We start from the raw sequence: 19498 nt of genomic DNA, 5'->3' as shown, positions 1-19498 counted from the left end.
ATGTTTTCAGCTCCGGTGTGTTCGCTGACTGAAGCCTCAAGCACAGCCACCACAGCCCCACCACATCACTTGGGTTCCCCCAGGTTGGGGTAAAAAGCTGCTGTTTGGGGCTTTGAATCTCTTTGGAGTCAACAGAACTTTGGGGAAGATTTTTTTTTGCTCTCAATTATCTCCATACAAAGGCAGATGGAGGGTCAGGGGCTGCCTCGAGCCCTTACCTGGTGCCCACAGGATGGAGCTGCAGAACCCACCGGCCTCACCCAAACCAACTGGACAAGCATCTCCATGCTGACCAGAGCTTTCCATACCAAAACCCTTCAGTTTTTAATTTATCTTCAGAAAACATTTAGGTTTTTTGCTGACAGCACAATAATTCCCCATTTTTCCCCCACGAAACCCACATGGTGTGGGGTCTGCACCACCCCAGGCATCACCCCCAGCAGTGTCTTCTGGCAGAGCTGCAGGGACTCCACCCCCAGCAGCCTGCACTGAAATTGAAGCAATTTCACCCCCTAAATTTTCACCTCCTGCTTCCCCCCCTCCTCTTCCCTTTACACCAGTCTCTCTCTCTTTTTCCCCAGCGTCCTCCTCTTTCTTTTTCTATACCTCCACCTATTACACCCCCATCCTGTTCTTTATCTCTAATAACTCTGCTATTTTCTCAAATCACTTGCCTTTTTCTAATGCCAAAAATCCCTTTTCTTTCTTAACAGACAAAATAGATTATCTCATCCCGCCGCTCTCCTCCCCGTCCGTCCAGCTCCAAGCGGTCAGACGCCCGCTGCAGTGCCGTGGCCGGATGTAATGGGGCTATTAGATGAGTTATCACAGCCTGAAAGGATGAAATAACTTCTGTGTCTTTGTCCAAATAAACCTCCCTATTCCTGTTCGATGCAACGACTGAGCAAGAGTTCCCAGAGGAAATAGCCAAGAAAATGGTAGAAGATGTTATTTAAGACCCAAGCCCTTGCCTCTTGGCTTGTGCTCCAAGGGACCTGGGGTTTGTCCATGGAGAACTTTGAAGCCCGGGGATCCGTGTCCAACACCCAAAGCTCAACCCTCACCCAGGAGCTGCTCTGACAGCATTTTTTGAGCGCTCGGTGACCCAGCCATACAAATGCCCAACACACAGCTGAGTTTGAGGATCAAATGCATCCAGAAAATGACTGTTTTTTTCCCCCCCAGCCACTGAAGGACATGGATCTGTTGGAGTGAGTCCAGAGGAGGCCATGGAGATGATCTAAGGGCTGGAGAACCTCCTGTAATCAGACAGGCTGAGAGAGTTGGGGATGTTCAGCCCGGAGACGAGAAGGCTCCAGGGAGACCTTAGAGCAGCTTCCAGGGCTGAAAGGGGCTCCAGGGAAGCTGGGGAGGGGCTCTTGATCAGGGAGGCAGGGAGGGGACAAGGGGGAATGATTTTGAGCTGAAAGAAGGGAGATCAAGATGAGATCTTGGGAAGAAACCTTGCTGCGCGGTTGCCCAGAGCAGTGGTGGCTGCCCCATCCCTGGAGGGGTTCAAGGCCAGGTTGGATGGGGCTTGGAGCCCCTGATCCAGTGGGAGGTGTCCCTGCCCATGTCAGGAAGGTGGAACTGGATGGGCTTTGAGGTCCCTTCCAAACCAAAATATTCTATGATCCTATGAAAAAAAAAAGGAATAAAGGCACTAAAACCAAGTAGATCCGCACTAAAACTCCCCGTGCCCTCTGCTCCACTGTTGCTTTGGAGTTTTTCTTTTGAGGGAGAGGGGATGTAAATCAGCCAGGGAGTTTTGGGTCTCTGATCACATCCAAAATCACAAAAGCCATTTATTTGCAGACCTGGGGTTTGGATATTGCTCAAATATCTCATAATCATTTCTGAGTACTGACAGGTTGGAGCCTGAGCAAAGAGAGAGATGTGCAACCAGCCTTCCTGATCATTTAAAACCCAACTGAAAGGAAAGGAGGGAACAACATTGTCTCCAGCATTTATTTATTATTATTTTAAATCTGGTTTTACAGCTCGTTTGAGGTTATTTAACTTAATTTTATGTACAGGGGAAGGGCCAGCTCTCCTCCCTCTTGTTTGTCCTCCTCTGAGCATCGGCAGCTCCAGTTTGGTTGTTTTCCAAACTCCATCACAGAAAGGATGCGCTCGGCAGTTTCCAACAAAAAGAGCCTGTCAGGCATTTCAGCCAAGCAGGAACGAACAAAACCAACCAGCTTTGAACCTGCAAAACCCAGAGATCGACCAATTCTTTTCCCAAAGAAGATGGTTCATGCTCACAGTTTCCTGCAGTGTTAGAAATATTTCAGGTCTGCAGCTGATGGGAGCGGAATGGGAACATATTGGGACCTGGAGCCGGAGGCGAGGGAAAAAGAAAAGCTAAAACACAGTTTCAAAAGGATAAAAGATGCTGAACTGATTCTTTTCTTCACCTAGGCTTCTTTACAAGGTATTTGAAGAGGGAAACAGATTTAATCTATAAGAGAGGAGATTGAGATGGGATCTTGGGAAGAAATGTTTCGCTGTGAGGGTGGGGAGGCCCTGGCCCAGGTTACCCAGAGCAGTGGTGGCTGCCCCATCCCTGGAGGGGTTCAAGGCCAGGTTGGATGGGGCTTGGAGCCCCTGATCCAGTGGGAGGTGCCCCTGCCCATGCCAGGGGGGTTGGAACTGGATGGGCTTTGAGATCTCTTCTAACCCAAACCATTCCATGATCTAGGATTCAAGAGATCTCCCCTGCTCACTGCTCCATCTGAAGTGGAGATGGTATGGAGAGCACAGCAGCTCCTACACTGCATTTCCCATGGAAACAGAACTATGAAGCCTCTTGCTTATCCTGCCACCACACACGTGAGCACAGGGCGTGCTGCAGTGGATCTGTGGAGAGGCAAGCAGAGGTGATGCTCAGATGATATGGACAGAGGGGTGCAAATTACCCCAGGGGTGCCTTTGGGTGCTGTTGCAGGCGCTTGTGTCCTAAAAGCAGCATCTCAACCCCCAGCTGCAATCTCCCTCCACCTGTCAGCATCACACCTCAATCCAGCATCAACTCCCAAACACCAATCCCCAGCTCCTGCACTGCCCCAAGCTGGAAAGAAGCCCAAGTGGGTGATTTATGCATTAATCACCGAGAGACCAGGAACGAACCAGCTCTGCTGCCCAGCCCAAATATGACCAGCACAGGAAAAAACAGTGATGGGAAAAGCAACAGCAAGGACCAAGCAAGGATGATGTCCCAAGGTTATTCTGCTCACAGGCAGAGCCAGCAAGCAGCAGCAGAGCTGGATCCTCTCAGCATCTCCCTCTCCTCCCTTATTTGTGGCATTGAGATGAAGCTGCCTTGTTCATCGCATTGGCAGAGCATCAGAACTCATCCGTTCTTTGTTAGCTGCTAACATCGCGTTTCTTGTTTTATTATTATCTGACAATGGAACAATTTAAAGGGGGATAAAAACATTGGAGGGGCAAGAAGCAACCATCAGCATGCTAAAAAATATATAAAGCCTCTTTGGGCATCCAGTCACATCTGCCCTGGACACCACAGTGAGCCGAGAGCATCAGGCATGGGGCTCTGGGAAAAGGATTCAATGGGGTTTATGGAGTTGTCCAGCACTGTCCGAGGGTTTCAGGGATAAGCTGAGGATTATGTAAAGTGGGTCTTGAAGGACAATGTGTTTTTTATTCAAAGATTCAGTCACATCTAATAAAAAGACAATCAATGTCAGAGCCACGGGGCTCTGCCAGTGCTGCTGGGTTTGGGGTGAATGTGGCTCAAAGTGGGAAAATAACAACTGGGCTGTTCCTAAGTTTTATAAAAACCAGGTGGTGGGATGGGTCCAGCCCCAGGACCCTGTGATGGACACAAGAGGAGGACGGGATGGCAGCTGCAGTGATTGGTGGAGACAGAAGCTCTGTGCCTGGTGGGACGGTGCAGCCCATCGACTGCCGAATGTTTCTGAGCATCCCTTTCTCTGCCTGAATAAGGGAATTTTTGCAGATTGTTTTACAAGTCTCGTCCTGCTGGTGCATCCCAGACCTAGGATCCCAACCCAAAACACCCGCAAGGTGCACCTGCAAGGTCTCTGGGAGGTACACAGTGCTTGGACCACATCTCATTGCCATGGAAGGCCACCAAGGTGCAGCACCGAGGATCCCCCAAAAGGAGCCCCTCATTGAGGCAAACTCTCCAGCTTTCGCTTTCTTAATTATTCCTAAAAGAAGCAGAAACACTTCAACTTCTCCACCAAAAAGGGAAAAGGCAATAGATTACTATTGTCCTTAATTAAAATGTGTGCCGATCTTGTAAGCAGTTAATTAATAATTCCACATTAACTTGATTAAGTGCCAGGACACCTGGAGGCAGCGCAGCACACACGGAGCTCCTGGGGCTGCGCTGAACTCGCTGGGCTCACGTTTTAAACCAAGGGACAATTCTCTGTCCTCAACAGGTCTGGAGGTTTAAGGGATGAAATGACAGCGAACGTCACCTCAGTGTCACCCAGCTCTTGCTGGGACTTGCTCCCACCCAGCCCCGTGTCCTGCTGGGCTCTGGGCTGCGGCTTCCCCATGTCTGCAAGAATAAACCCACCTCATTGGCAGAACTTCTCATTTCCAGCCATGAATCAGTCAAATCAATCAAGGGCTGTGCTAAATCATAGCTCATTAACAATAACAAGATTTTAAGGCAGAGAGGAGCACAGAGCATCACCTTTTTCCCCTGGCTGGAGCACCCACCGCAGCACCGGCTACTCAGAACCATCTCCTCTTACCTCTTACTACCTGCGCCGAAACCCTCGACTGCAAAATGGATTTTCATGCATCTCTCCTAAAAAAAACGTAACTTGAGAAGATGAAGTAGTCATTAATCACCAGGAAATGGCGCTTGTTACAGGAGAAACATTAACAAAATAATCATAAATTGTCTGCCAGCCCTCATTTGTGAATGCATATGTTTCTAAGGGTACAGAAAGGCATCTCATTTGGGTGGTGTAATTAGAGATTAACCCTTCGGCATGCGGCGCAGAGCTCGGGCACCCACGTCTCCCAGCGTGCGGGCCTGCTGGCATCGTGAGCATCCTTTGCCATGCCTGAAGCCCCTCCTGCGGCCGCCCCACCATAAAATCTTAAGCACTCTTGACATCCTCACAATGCTGCTGGGTTTGAGGCTATTAAAATCCTATTATTTTATTGCTGTGATTAGATTAAAATGCTGATTTAAAGCAGCCAGCCATGCCAGAGACGGCTACACACCCTGCTCAGCCCCCCTCTCCACTGGTAAAGATGCTTCGAGGACACAGATGCATTCAGGATCCCACCAAACCGATGAGATGGGAGAAGCTTTACTTTACCATCCTCATGACACCACCACCATGGGGTTGCTCTGAGGCCTTTCAAACCCACTGCATGCATGGGGCATCCCTGGAGCTGCAAGACCAGGGAGCAAATCCAGTCTTGCCCATGGTTCACGCTGAATAGAAAGGGTCCAGCCAACCCAAGCAGGGAAACATGGTTTGAAATCATAGAGAATCATTAAAGTTGGAAAAGACCAGTCCAACCATCAGCCCAACACCTCCATGCCTACTAAACCATGTCACAAAGTGCCACATCTGCATGTTTTTGGAATGCCTTCAGAGATGGAGACTCCACCACTGCTCTGGCAGCCTCTTCCAATGCCTGAAAATCCTTTCAGTAAAGAAATCCTTCCTGATATCCAATTCAAACCTCCCCTGGTGCAACTTGAGGCCATTTCCTTTCGTTTCATCACTTGTTACTTGGCAGAGGAGACCAGCACCCACCTCATCACAACCTCCCTTCCAGGAGCTGCAGAGAACGATGAAATCTCCCCTCAGCCTCTTCTTCTCCACATTAAACAGCCCCAGGTACCTCAGCCACTCCCAGAACCCCTGGGCTCCAGACCCTTTCCCAGCTCCGTTGTCTTCTCCAGACACACTCCAGCCCCTGAAGGTCTTTCTTGCAATGAGGGACCAAAACTGAGCACAGGATTCAAGGTGTGGCCTCACCAGCACCAAGTCTGAGGGGATGATCCCTTCCCCACTCCTGAGGAACCTTCCACTCAGCACCCCGGCTGATCTGGATGCCTCGCGGGGTCTGCACGTGTCCTGTTGCTGGAATCATAGAATCACTAGGTCGGAAAGGACCTCCAGGATCATCGAGTCCAGCCATTCCCACCAATCACTAAACCATGTCCCTCAGCACCTCATCCACCCGTCCCTTAAACCCCTCCAGGGAAGGTGGCCACCAAAGCTCCCGCGCTGGCCAGGGGAGGGACTCTGTTAGTGAAGAAATCTGCTGATTGCACGTAGAAGCGGACTGCGATGAGTAAAGCACGATTTATTGAGCTGCTCCCACCAGCCAGTCGGAGCAGTCCAATCCCTACATGAAAGAAGAAATTATTTGTAAAATCCCTGTCGGTTCTGCCCTGACAGGTCGCTCGGCGGGGCAGACGTCTGCACTGGCCTTTTCTTCCTGTGATCTAATCAGCTCTAATTGGAAGAATAAATGAGACCTTTCCTTCAAGCTAATTATACAAAACATTGAATTAAACTACTATTAGGATTTCTCCTCACTGTTCATGTCAGGCGTCTGTTGTTTTAACGAACCAGCTGATTAACGTTTGCTGTGCAGCTTTCCCTGCCTAGAGCACACACACACGTCCGTGCCAGGGTGGCTGCAGAAAGCCAGAGAAAAGGGGCTGTTCTCCCCCAAGAATCATAGAATCATAGAATAACCAGGTTGGAAGAGACCCACTGGATCATCGAGTCCAACCATTCCTATCAAACACTAAACCATGTCCCTCAGCACCTCGTCCACCCGTCCCTTAAACCCCTCCAGGGAAGGTGACTCAACCCCCTCCCTGGGCAGCCTCTGACAGTGCCCAGTGACCCTCTGTGAAGAAGAGTCCCATCACACACACCAGGACCCAAAAACTCTTGTTGCCTGGACTCTCTAGAATGGGTTGGGTTGGAAGGGACCACAAAGCCCATCCAGTTCCACCTTCCTGACATGGGCAGGGACACCTCCCACTGGATCAGGGGCTCCATGCCCCATCCAACCCGGTCTCCAACACCTCCAGGGATGGGGCAGCCACCACTGCTCTGGGCAACCTGGGCCAGGGCCTCCCCACCCTCACAGCAAAATATTTCTTTCCAAGATCTCACCTCAATCTCCCCTCTTTCAGCTCAAAATCATTCCCCCTTGTCCCATCCCTGCCTCCCTGATCAGGAGCCCCTCCCCAGCTTTCCTGGAGCCCCTTTCAGCCCTGGAAGCTGCTCTAAGGTCTCCCTGGAGCCTTCTCTTCTCCAGGCTGAACAACCCCAGCTCTCTCAGCCTGGCCTTGCACATCCCCATGGCCTCCTGTGGACTCGCTCCCACAGCCCCACGTCCTCCCTGTGCCCATCACCGAGCCCCCTGGGCTGCCCTCACCGCGCTGGCGCCGGCATATTTCAGGGTTTCAGAAGGATTTTGGGACAAGCCAGCCCCGCGGCAGGGCCCGGCCCCCGCCATTCCCGGGAAGCCCCGCTAAGGCCCCGCCGACTCATCGCAGCAGTGGCCGCGCCGCCTTAAGGCCGCCGGGGGGCGGGGCTTCCTCGGGACGTCACCGGCAGCCGCGCCGGGCTCAAGCCGAGCGGTGACGAGTACGACCGAGCGGAGCCGAACCTGAGCCGAACCGAGCCCGAACCTGAGCCGAACAGTTACGAGAGGAGCCGAGCGCAGCCGAACCCAAGCCGAGCGGAGCCGAGCGCAGCCGAACCCAAGCCGAGCGCAGCCGACATGCAGCGGGCGGCGGCGCGGGCGCTCGGCGGGTCGCGGTTGCTCCCGGTGCGGGCGCGCTCGGCCCCGGCGCGGCCCCCGCGGGGGCTGCTCTACGAGCGGCACGGGGAGCCCTGCGGCGTCCTGCAGTAAGGGGGGCGGGGGTGGGCTGGGGTGCAGGGCGAGCTGGACTGGGGTGCATTGGGGTCCGTGCTGGTTTGCAGGGGGAGCTGGACTGGGGTGCATTGGGGTCCGTACTGGGGTGCAGAGGGAGCTGTACTGGGGAGCATTGGGGGATCTGGACTGGGGTGCAGGGGGGCTGTACTGGGGTGCATTGGGGGATCTGGATTGGGGTGTATTAAGGTCCGTACTGGGGTGCAGGGGGAGCTGTACTGGGGTGCATTGGGGGGTCTGTACTGGGGTGCATTGGAGTCCGTACTGGGGTGCAGAGGAAGCTGTACTGGGGTGCACTGGGGGCTCTGTACTGGGGTGCATTGGAGGGTCTGTACTGGGGTGCATTGGGGTCCATACTGGGGTGCAGAGGGAGCTGTACTGGGATGCACTGGGGGATCTGGACTGGGGTGCAGGGGGGCTGTACTGGGGTGCATTGGGGGATCTGGATTGGGGTGTATTAAGGTCCGTACTGGGGTGCAGGGGGAGCTGTACTGGGGTGCATTGGGGGGTCTGTACTGGGGTGCATTGGAGTCCGTACTGGGGTGCAGAGGAAGCTGTATTGGAGTGCATTGGGAGCAGTACTGGGGTGCATTGGGGGGTCTGTACTGGGGTGCATTGGGGTCCATACTGGGATGCACTGGGGGATCTGTGGTGGGGTGCAGGGGGACCGGTACTGGGGTGCATTGGGGGGGCTGTACTGGGGTGCATTGGGGGGGCTGTACTGGGGTGCATTGGAGTCCGTACTGGGGTGCATTGATGTCCGTACTGGGATGCAGGAGAGCTGGACTGGGGTGCATTGGGGGATCCGTACTGGGGTGTATTAGGGTCCATACTGGGGTGCATTGAGGGATCTGTACTGGGGTGCAGGGGGAGCTGTGTTGGGGTGCATTGGGGGCTGTACTGGGGTGCGTTGGGGGCTGTACAGGAGTCCATAGCTGAGCAGGGAGAGCTGTACTGGGGTGCTGAGGGCTGTACAGAGGTGCAGTGGGGGGGTACAGGCATGGGGTGCATTGCAGGGAGGGGGGTGCAGGAGTAGGGTTGAGGTTGGGGTGGGTTTCAGCATAGGGAGAGACGGAGGTCAAGGGGGGCTGGGGTGGGGGCAGTGTAAGGTGTAGGGGGGTAGGTAGGTAAGGGGTGGAGGTGCAGACGGGGGAGTGGGTCTGGGGGTGCTGGCGTGCTGCTTTTGGGATGCATTGCAGGGAGTGCGGGGTTGCCCACCCTAGAGGAAGCAGGTGAGGATGGGGTGCAGCTCCTGCAGGACCCCCAGGGCCATGCCAAGGATGCTTGGAGGCTTTTGAGCACATTGGGGGGACACTGTTCCCCATACTGAGGTCTCGCAGTGGATGTTGGGACGGGGGGGCTGCTTCAGCAGCGTTTCCCTTCCCCATCCCCCAGCAGCCTGCTGATAGTTCTTCAATTTGCCTTAAATGCATGTGTTTTTCCCAGAAAGCCCGTTCTTGCTTAATTTGAGATACAGTGGGGAGGTCTGAGCCCATGCATCGCTGCACAACAGCTTCGTCCTTGGTTGCATCACGTGTGAGGAGTTCCTTTTTGAGGTTTCAACTTGGGTCCCATCCCCAAGAGGTGGCTGCCCCATCCCTGGAGGTGTTGGAGACCAGGTTGGATGGGGCTTGGAGTCCCTGATCCAGTGGGAGGTGTCCCTGCCCATGGCAGGGGGTGGGACTAGATGGGCTTTGAGGTCCCTTCCAGTCAAGCCAGCATCACAACTGGTTCTGGGGACAAGCAGCTTGTGCTTGGCAGCAGTGTAGGATTTTCCTTCTAAAATAGGCAAAAAGTCCCAGTTTTGTGATTTTTATGCCTTTTCTTACAAGGTAGGAAGCCTCAAGGACTCACTGCCCTGCTTAAACCAGCTCAGGTCACCCCTAGGAATGTGGGAGGTGCCAATACATTATCCAGGTGCACCCAGACACCGTACCCTAGGGTTTTGGGGGATGAACAGTTGCTTTTCCTTATGACCATTTAGTTGCGCAACGGTGCTTGTCACCAGTGCGGGCTCCTGAGATTTCTGCAAGGCTGGTCTCGACTTCTCTGTTTTTGCAGACTTCTCACAATACCCGAGTTCCCATAATGCTAAAGAGGGGCCGTAAAAATCCCCAGCCAGCTCAAACAGTGGCTTTTTTTTAATGCAACCTGCTGGATTTCTCAAGATTCGTGAGCGTTACTCACGTGGGATGGTTGGCTTTTGGCAGCCTCCATCAACAGTCTGTCTGTCTGTTTAAGAGAAATCTGATTATTTTTGTGGGATCAAAATGCAAGCAGAGGGTTTGTGCTCAAAGCACTGATGCAGGGATTGAGGGCGCTCTGATGACAGCGAGTGCTGGTGACACCAAGCTGTGTGGTGCAGTTGATGTGGTGGAGGGAAGGGATGGGTGCAGAAGGACCTGGACAGGTTGGGGAGATGGAGCTGTGTGACCTCAGGAGATTCAACGAGGCCAAGTGCACCTGCCTCAAAGCAATCCCAGCCAGTGGCATCTTGGCTTGGATCAGAAACGGCGTGACCAGAAGGTCCAGGGAGGTTATTCTGCCTCTGTACTCGGCACTGGTGAGACCGCTCCTCGAATGCTGTGTTCAGTTCTGGGCCCCTCACCACAAGAAGGATGTTGAGGCTCTGGAGCGAGTCCAGAGAAGAACAATGAAGCTGGTGAGGGGGCTGGAGAACAAGAGGAGCGGCTGAGAGAGCTGGGGGTGTTTAGCCTGGAGAAGAGGAGGCTGAGGGGAGACCTCATTGCTCTCTGCAACTCCCTGAAAGGAGGTTGTGGAGAGGAGGGAGCTGGGCTCTTCTCCCAAGTGACAGGGGACAGGACGAGAGGGAATGGCCTCAAGCTCCACCAGGGGAGGTTCAGGCTGGACATCAGGAAAAAGTTTTTCACAGAAAAGGTCATTGGGCACTGTCAGAGGCTGCCCAGGGAGGGGGTTGAGTCACCTTCCCTGGAGGGGTTTAAGGGACCTGTGGATGAGGTGCTGAGGGACATGGTTTAGTGATTGATGGGAATGGTTGGACTCGATAATCCAGTGGGTCTTTTCCAGCCTGGTGATTCTATGATTCTATGATTCTAATGTGTTGTGGGGTACAGGCATCTCTCCAGCTCAAAGCAAGATGCAGCAGACGTTGGCCAAGCCCCTATTAATGCCCTTTTCCTTTGTATCTCGCTGTTCAGACTAAAGGACCTCGAGGTGGCCAAGCTGGGGGACTCTGATGTCCATGTCAAGATGTTGGCAGCCCCCATCAATCCTGCTGACATCAATATGATCCAAGGTAACACGCTGGCTGTAGCTTTTCTGCATATTAATTCTTGTGGGATGCTCCTGGTGGGTTGTCTCGGAGGGTTTGGAGGCAGCTCCTGGGGTGGGGAGGTTTGAGCTGTGATGTGCTCTCCAGCTCACGCTCGGCTTCCTGGCAGGGACCTACGCCATCCTCTCCCCACTGCCGACCGTGGGAGGGAACGAAGGTGTTGGGGAAGTGCTGGAGGTCGGGAAGCACGTAGCGGCTCTGAAACCCGGGGACTGGGTCATCCCAGCGGTCACTGGACTTGGTGAGTGCATTCCGCAGCATTTCTCGTACCGGGAGCCACAGCACTGCTGGATCCTGTCTTGCAGGCGAGCTCTTCCTCTGCTTTCTCTGACCTGCAGAGCATCTTCTCAGGGGGTTTTGGGAATGCTCCAGCCTGCCAGGAGCTGCCCAAGGCTGCCCAGAGAACAAATCCATGGTCGTGTCCCATGGGAACCCATCCTTTGGGACCTGGTGCAGGGATTTTAGGGATCCCGGAGCAGAACGGCTCTTCTGCAAAGCACCCTGATTGCTGAGTGTGGGTAGAGCCCTGTGCTCCTCTTGCTTACAGCAATTACATCCAATTGGATGTGACTTAAAATGAAAAACCAGTTCCATTAGTGAATGTTTGGGCGAGAGAAGCAGCAGTTGGAACCCATTTAGTGCTGTATTAGCCTAATCTTAAATCTAATGGCCTGGATTGTCTCAGACAAGAAGCATCAGGAAAACTGCTGGAGCTGCACAAAGGCATCTTCATTTCTTACCTGTTTAGATCTAGGTTCAAGTTTTATTCTTTCTGCCACGTATTTTTATTTTTAATGTTGCTGTTTTGTTCAAAGCCAACTCAGTTCCTGGTCCCCAGGCACAGCGAGCGATGCTGCTCATCCTATGCTGGTGCAAGGAGAAAGACAGGAGCTCCTAGAGAAGGGGGCACGTGCAATGCAAAACCACAGAGCACATGCAAGAGGAGCAACAGCGATGCCATTGCTTATGCTGAACTTTAATTTAGAAATAATCTCCTTTTCTATAGCACTTTTATATAGTTATAAAGCATCGCAGCAATCTATTTCTCTGGAAACTGCTGCATTTTGTCACATCTGCTTAGAGATGCTTTAAGGACCTGAGATAAAGTGTTTAACCTGGGCAAGGTCATGGTTACATCTCATTACAGTTTTTGCCTTAATAGTGCTGTGATAGGGAAAGCATGGGAATTTAATTTCCAACAAATACCTCTTGTGCTCTTCCAAAATGCCAATGGCTGGAAAAATTGTTGGATCTGGTTTAATGTAACAGCTTGGCTTTTGCCTGTTTCTTCTTAAAAGGCTTTTTTCGCTTGATGGGAGAAGGAAAGCAATCTAGTTAAGATCCAAATGTGGTATATTTAAGCATAAAAAGGGAAGTAAGTGGATGATAGGGGGTTAAATCAGACATAAATGAAGAGGGATAAATCCAACTAAACCAGCTTCGACTGTGTGGACTCCTCCATTGGATGGGGAGTGTTTCCATTAGCTCCACACATCCCCAGCGCCTGGGGAGCCCCCAGTCCCATTATTTCTCTGGGAAATGATTAGACTTGGCTGGGTGACAGATCGTGGTGGGCAGCAAGGGGTTTGTCCCCTGCCTCTCACAGTGTTTTGGCCGTACCCATACGGGAAATGTTTCAAAATTCACTCTCTGGGATTTAGATGATGCACACTGTGGTGATGCTGCTGCGACTGGTGTTAAGCCTCTAGGTTGAAGAAACTCTGGCTTCTCTTGGCAAGAAGTGGTGCCTTCCCCATCCCTGGAGGTGTTCAAGGCCAGGTTGGATGGGACTTTGAGTAACCAGATCCAGCACAAGTTGAGCTCTCCTAACCTTTTCCTTTCCTTGCCCCCCTATCTGTTGCAATGCTGCGGGTACCCCAGGGACGTGGCGGACACAGGGGGTGTTCCCCGAGGAGACCCTGCTGAAGGTGCCCAGTGACATCCCAGTGCTGTGTGCTGCCACCCTGAGCGTCAACCCCTGCACGGCGTACCGCATGCTGGCTGACTTTGAGACCCTGGGGCCAGGTACGGCTTTGCTGGGTGGAAGGGAATCCAGGTGGATTTGATGGTCACTTGTGCAGTGAAAGAGACCTCACCTGGAGTCCTGCATCCAGTTCTGGAGTCCTCAGCACAGAAAGGACATGGAGCTGTTGGAGCGAGTCCAGAGGAGGCCACGGAGATGACATGAGGGCTGGAGAACTTCCTGAATGAGGCCAGGCTGAGAGAGTTGGGGTTGTTCAGCCTGGAGAAGGCTGCAGGGAGTCCTTAGAGCAGCTTCCAGGGCTGAAAGGGGCTGCAGGAAAGCTGGGGAGGGGCTCTTGGTCAAGGAGTGCAGGGATAGGATGAGGAGGAACGGTTCTGAGCTGAAAGATGGGAGATTGAGGTGAAATCTTGGGAAGCAATGTTCTGCTCTGAGAGTGGAAAGGCCCCGGCCCAGGTTGCCCAGAGCAGTGGTGGCTGCCCCATCCCTGGAGGTGTTGGAGACCGGGTTGGATGGGGCTTGGAGCCCCTGATCCAGTGGGAGGTGTCTCTGCCTGTGGCAGGATGTGGGACTGGGTAGGCTTTGAGTTCCCTTCCAACCCAAACCATTCTATGAATCTATGAAAATCTGGATTTATTTATATCCAGGTGACTCCATCATCCAGAATGCTGCCAACAGTGGTGTGGGCCAGGCTGTTATCCAGATCGCCAAAGCCTCTGGAATTAAGACCATCAATGTGGTGAGGGACAGGTGAGTTCCTTGGGACAGGAGAAGGTCCCTGTAGCAAAGGAGCTGCCCTTGGCACAGGTTGGAGGTCAGGCAAGTCTGGGGTCAGGACCTGGTCGTCCTGCCCATTCAACAGCAGATTTTCTCCCGTGGTTCAGCCTGCACCCCATTTGCTCCTCCAAGGTGTCCTCCAGCCTCTGCTCGGTTGTCCGTGAGCTGCCTCTGTGCAGGAGGGAGACAAGGTGACACTTTGCTTTTTGGGTCATTGAATATAATTTTTTTCCTCCCCTAGACCTGATCTCCCAAAGCTGGTGGAGAGGCTGCTGGCGCTTGGCGCAGATCACGTCATCACAGAGGAGATGCTGAGGAAACCGGAGATGAAAGACATATTTAAGGTACCTCAATGCTGATCCCACTGGAGAGAACATCCAGGACTGTCCCTGCCATTCAGCACTGCAGGGAAAGGTGCAGGGGTGGTGGAAAGGACAAATCTCTCTCTAGATCAGGATTTAGCCACAGGAGTTGAGGGCTTTTGCTTCTACCGCAAAGGCCAGACCAAAGATTTTCTCTCTATGACTCTTGGTTGCCCCAGGTAACTGTTGAGCTTAAAGCAGTTGCTCCCTCAAGAGTTGCAGTCCCATCTCAAAAAGGAGCCTTAAAATTTGAGAACCTTCTTAATAAACTCTTGCAGAGCATCCCGAAGCCCCGGCTCGCCCTGAACTGTGTTGGAGGCAAGAGCACTACGGAGATGCTGCGGCACCTGCAGTAAGTTTGGCTGGGCGGTGGCTTGGATGTGGGCTCGGGGATGGTGACCAGTCCTAGGGGGTCCTGCTCCAGAGCCCCCCCAAGCACAGGAGGTGTCTGGACATGCTTTCTGCTGATGTTAACGAGGAGAGAAGAGGTGGGTTTGGAATACAGCAGTGACTTGAACTTAACTCATCATTGCCGCATATCTGGAATGCTGCCGGTGGCTGGAGGCAGCTGAGGTCCAGTTGGGAAGGTCCCGCGGGTCCTGGGCAGGGGTTACTGGTGTGTTTAGCTGCAGATTCAGGTAACAGATTCACTCCCAGGTGTGTGGGAGAGAGAGGGGACCCCTGGAAAGTGGAGCCTGAGGGAGTTCTGCTGTGAGAACAGCCCTGAGGCACTGGTGAGACCGCTCCTTGAATCCTGTGTTCAGTTCTGGGCCCCTCACCACAAGAAGGATGTTGAGGCTCTGGAGTGAGTCCAGAGAAGAGCAACGAAGCTGGGGAAGGGGCTGGAGAACAAGAGGAGCGTCTGAGAGAGCTGGGGGTGTTTAGGCTGGAGAAGAGGAGGCTGAGGGGAGACCTCATTGCTCTCTACAACTCCCTGAAAGGAGGTTGTGGAGAGGAGGGAGCTTGGCTCTTCTCCCAAGGGACAGGGGTCAGGACAAGAGGGAATGGCCTCAGGCTCCACCAGGGGAGGTTCAGGCTGGACATCAGGAAAAAATATTTCATGGAAAGGGTCATTGGGCAGTGGCAGAGGCTGCCCAGGGAGGGGGTTGAGTCACCTTCCCTGGAGGGGTTTAAAAGACGGGTGGATGAGGTGCTGAGGGACAGGGTTTAGTGATTGATGGGAATGGTTGGACTCAATAATCCAGTGGGTCTTTTCCAACCTAGTGATTCCGTGATTCTATGTGGGATTGGATTTAGATAGGGCAGAGGGAGAGGCTGGAAGGACAAAGTTGCAGGTTGGGGACCTGTATCTGAATGCCCCCTTCCTCTTCCAGGCCCAAAGGGACCATGGTCACCTACGGGGGGATGGCAAAGCAGCCCGTGATGGTGCCTGTGGTGAGTTCTGGAGATGTTTTCTATTTTCCTCAGGGCATGTTCCCTGTGCCCCACTGCTGATGTCCCTGCCCCCATGGCACTGCAGAAGCTTGGTTCTCACTTGCCTGCAGCCAGAGGGTTCTGCTGCTGCTCTCAGCTGCTTGGATGGCAAATTCAGAGCCTCCAGGCTGCTTTTGCTTTGACCAGTTTGCTGTACTCTGTTACAGTACGAGCTGCTTTGCACCCCAGCACAGGTCTCTTGGCTTTATTTATGGTCAGTATGGGCTGCTGTGAAATCCCAGAGGGGAAATGGCCTCACAGCCGCTGAGCATCAAAGCCACCTGGATTCCACACCTCTGAGTCCATCTCTGCTTCCCACTCTGTCCTGACTCTTATGAGTGCGCTAACGAAGGTGCGAGGACCCTCATTGCCACCCTCCACCACTGTCACACTGGGAGAGGACGGGTCTTACCCGGGTGTGTGGCTCCCTCTCTCCACAGAGCGCCTTCATCTTCCGAGACGTGCGACTCCGTGGCTTCTGGATGACCCAGTGGAAGAAGGAGCATGCGCAGGGTGAGCTGAATGGGTGCTGGGGGGCAGAACTGGCCCAGAGGGTTGGGTCGGCACAGGAGCGGATGCCTAACCACCACACCGGGGCCGTCCTCATTGCTGTCACTTATGTCATGAGTGCTGGCAGGCCTCAGCATGGCCAAAATGCAGGGAACTTGGTGGTGTGGATGGGCAGGGCCTGCAGCATCACCATGCCGGGGGCTCTTGCCCCACGCAACGTGCTGGAGCTGGGAGCACATTACACCCTGGTGTCCCCAGGACCCTGTATGGGATGGTTGGTGGCCCTAGCCTGGCACAGGACGCATCCTGGACTTCAGTAAAGCCTTTGACACGGTTTCTCCCAGCATTCTGCTTCAGAAACTGTCACCTCTGGGCTGGACAGGCGCACACTCTCCTGGGTGGAAACCTGGTTGGCTGGAGGGCCCAGAGAGTGGTGGGAGATGGAGTTAACTCCAGCTGGAGGCCAGTGACAAGTGGGGTTCCCCAGGGCTCAGTGCTGGGTCCAGCCCTGTTCAATGTCTTTATCAATGACCTGGATGAAGGCATCGAGGGCACCCTTAGCAAGTTTGGAGATGACGCTAAGCTGGGTGGGAGTGTGGATCTGCTGGAGGGTCAGCAGGGTTCCAAAGGGATCTGAACAGGCTGGATCCATGGGCTGAGACCAATGGGATGAGGTTTAACAAGGCCAAATGCCGGGTCCTGCACTTGGGGCACAACAACCCTGAGCAGCTCCAGACTAGGAGAAGTCTGGCTGGAAACTGCCTGGAGGAGAAGGACCTGGGGGTGTTGGTTGACAGCGACTGAACAGGAGCCAGCAGGGGCCCAGGTGGCCAAGAAGGCCAATGGCATCTTGGCTTGGATCAGAAACGGCGTGACCAGCAGGTCCAGGGAGGTTCTTCTCCCTGTGTAGTCAGCCCTAGTGAGACCTCTGCTTGAATCCTGTGTTCAGTTCTGGACCCCTCACCACAAGAAGGATGTTGAGGCTCTAGTGTGAGTCCAGAGAAGAGCAACAAAGCAGAGGCTGCCCAGGGAGGGGGTTGAGTCACCTTCCCTGGAGGGGTTTAAGGGACGGGTGGATGAGGTGCTGAGGGACATGGTTTAGTGATTGATGGGAATGGTTGGACTCAATGATCCGATGGGTCTTTTCCAACCTGTTTATGATTCTATGATGCCGAGAGCTCCCTTCCCTCTCAGACCAGGAGAGCCTGACCAGCATGATGGACGCCTTGTGCCAGCTCATCCGGAGGGGGCTGCTCACGGCGCCGGCCTGCACGGAGGTCCCGCTCCAGGACTACAAGGCAGCGCTGGAAGCTGCCATGAAGCCCTTCACGTCCTCCAAGCAGATCCTGCTCCTCTGACCGGCAGCTCCTGGGCGCCAGCAGCCAGAGCTTGGTCCTGCCTCACCACCGCCAAGCGTTCCCCGGCTGCCTTGTCCTCAGCCAAGAGGTGCTGAAGGGGGAAAACCTTCAAATTCAGGGATTTTTGAACTTTTAGGTGCCCACTTGAAGATTTAAAAGCCTCAGCAGCTTTGCCTCAGAACCCACCTCCATATCCCTCTATTTTGTTCTGCAGCCGAGAGCCCTCAGCCTGGGGCCACTCCCCACAGTGATGCACTGAGAGAAAACAATTTGTTTTTTATTATTTCTATTTCAGTTTCATTTTTCCCTGCCCAGTTTGTCCAACGCTGGGAAGATGGGGCTGGGGACACAATGCGGGCTGGAGGACGAGGACACAAAGGGTTTTTCCCAGCCCTGGACATAATTTCATCTCAAAAAAGGAAGTCAAACCAAAGAAAAAGAGAAATGATAAGTTCCCAAGTGCTGCCTCACCATCCAGAGCTGTGGGACACCACAGATGTCATTGTCCCCTTGGGGACAGTGCTGGGGTGGTGACGTTGGATGTGGAGACTGGGACCCAGTAGGACTCCTGCAGGGCAAGGGGGTTTTGGGGGACACCGAGACTTGAATTCAATTGTGCTGCTGTTCCCGCTGCCACTACTGATTGTGACAAGATCCTCTGGCAAATCCATCTCTCATGCCTGTTGGGGTTTGTTCAGATCTTTCTGAGCTCAGGGTGGTGCGGGGGGCACGATGTGGAGGACGGGAAACTGAACACACTGGGCTCCTTCACGGACTGGCCCCATCCCTGTCCTAAATCCTGGGGATTTTCCATCTAGTCAAGTATAAGATACAAATGAACAGAAACAATTCCACAAGGCTCAGCACCAGGTCCTGCACTTGGGTTGCAATAACTCGATGCAGTCAAACAGGCTCAAAACCAACAGGCAGTTTGAAAAAGTTTATTATTGCCAACAACAAACACCACTAAATTGCTTATTAATAGACTAAGACGTTTGTCCATCTGCAACACGACTGGCAGCCCAAGGTCGCTGCTGTTTCCCCCCGGCCCGTTTCAAAGCCCATCGCCGTGTCGGGCAGCCGGGTCGTGGGGTGGGCAGGAGCAGGTCCGGCAGTGTCGGAAGATGCGGCCTTGGCAGGGTGGTGGCCGTGGCGCGGGAGCGGCAGGAGGTGCTGGAGGGCGGAATGGAAGGCCGGCAGCCCCGGGGAGCTGCCCGGGATCCGGACCTGGCCACCAGTCTGGGCGTGGAGGGGGCCCAATGAACAGCGGGGCAGGAGGTGAGCGGCGCTGGGGTGAAGGCGGCTGGAGCCGGAGCCGCCTCTGGGACGTGCTCAGGGCTGTCTGTGCGGGCCGTCTGCCCGGGGCTGGCCCGGCACTGGTGCTCGGGGCGTCGGGGTCGGCCCACGGCTCGGTCGCTGTGGGGCTGGGGGCTGCGCGGCTCTGGGCGTCCTTCTCCTCCGTGGCTCCTGTCGCCGCCGGAGCATCCGCTCGTCTCTTCTTGGGCCGCTCGGCCTCCTGCCCGGGGCCGCGTGGGGCTGCAGCCGGGGCTCGCTCTCCTTCCCCAGGGCTGGGGTGTCCCCTCCGGAGGAGCTCGGGCTGAGCTCTCTGGAAGCAGGGGCTGTGGAAGAAGTGCAGCTGCGGATCGCAGAGGACAGGAGTCAGGGCCAGCAGTGCCACAAGGAGGAAGAGAGAGATTCTCTAGGCAAGCGTTTGGCTGGGACAAAGGGCTCTGGGTGGCCTGTGAACCCTCCAGCTTAGGCTGAATGAAATGTTGGGATGGAGCTTTTGTAAGTGGTGACCATGCTGGGGTTCTCAGTATTTGGGAGGAGAGAAGCA

The 19498-nt window shown here is 54.1% G+C and overlaps 1 protein-coding gene across 1 annotated transcript; it reads left to right on the top strand.

The window, feature by feature from the left end:
* Positions 1-7629: 7629 nt before the first annotated feature.
* Positions 7630-17944, top strand: MECR (mitochondrial trans-2-enoyl-CoA reductase). The gene is made up of 10 exons (XM_069875306.1): positions 7630-7901; positions 11106-11203; positions 11349-11480; positions 13121-13264; positions 13868-13970; positions 14239-14341; positions 14638-14711; positions 15694-15754; positions 16234-16306; positions 17498-17944. Exons 1-10 carry the CDS (start codon positions 7774-7776, stop codon positions 17659-17661), a joined length of 1080 nt encoding a protein of 359 aa, XP_069731407.1. The 5' UTR covers positions 7630-7773; the 3' UTR covers positions 17662-17944.
* Positions 17945-19498: the final 1554 nt, after the last annotated feature.

The sequence above is a fragment of the Phaenicophaeus curvirostris genome, chromosome 23, assembly GCF_032191515.1.
Source record: "Phaenicophaeus curvirostris isolate KB17595 chromosome 23, BPBGC_Pcur_1.0, whole genome shotgun sequence".
NCBI lineage: Eukaryota > Metazoa > Chordata > Aves > Cuculiformes > Cuculidae > Phaenicophaeus > Phaenicophaeus curvirostris.
This window is presented reverse-complemented; position numbering and strand designations above follow the sequence as displayed.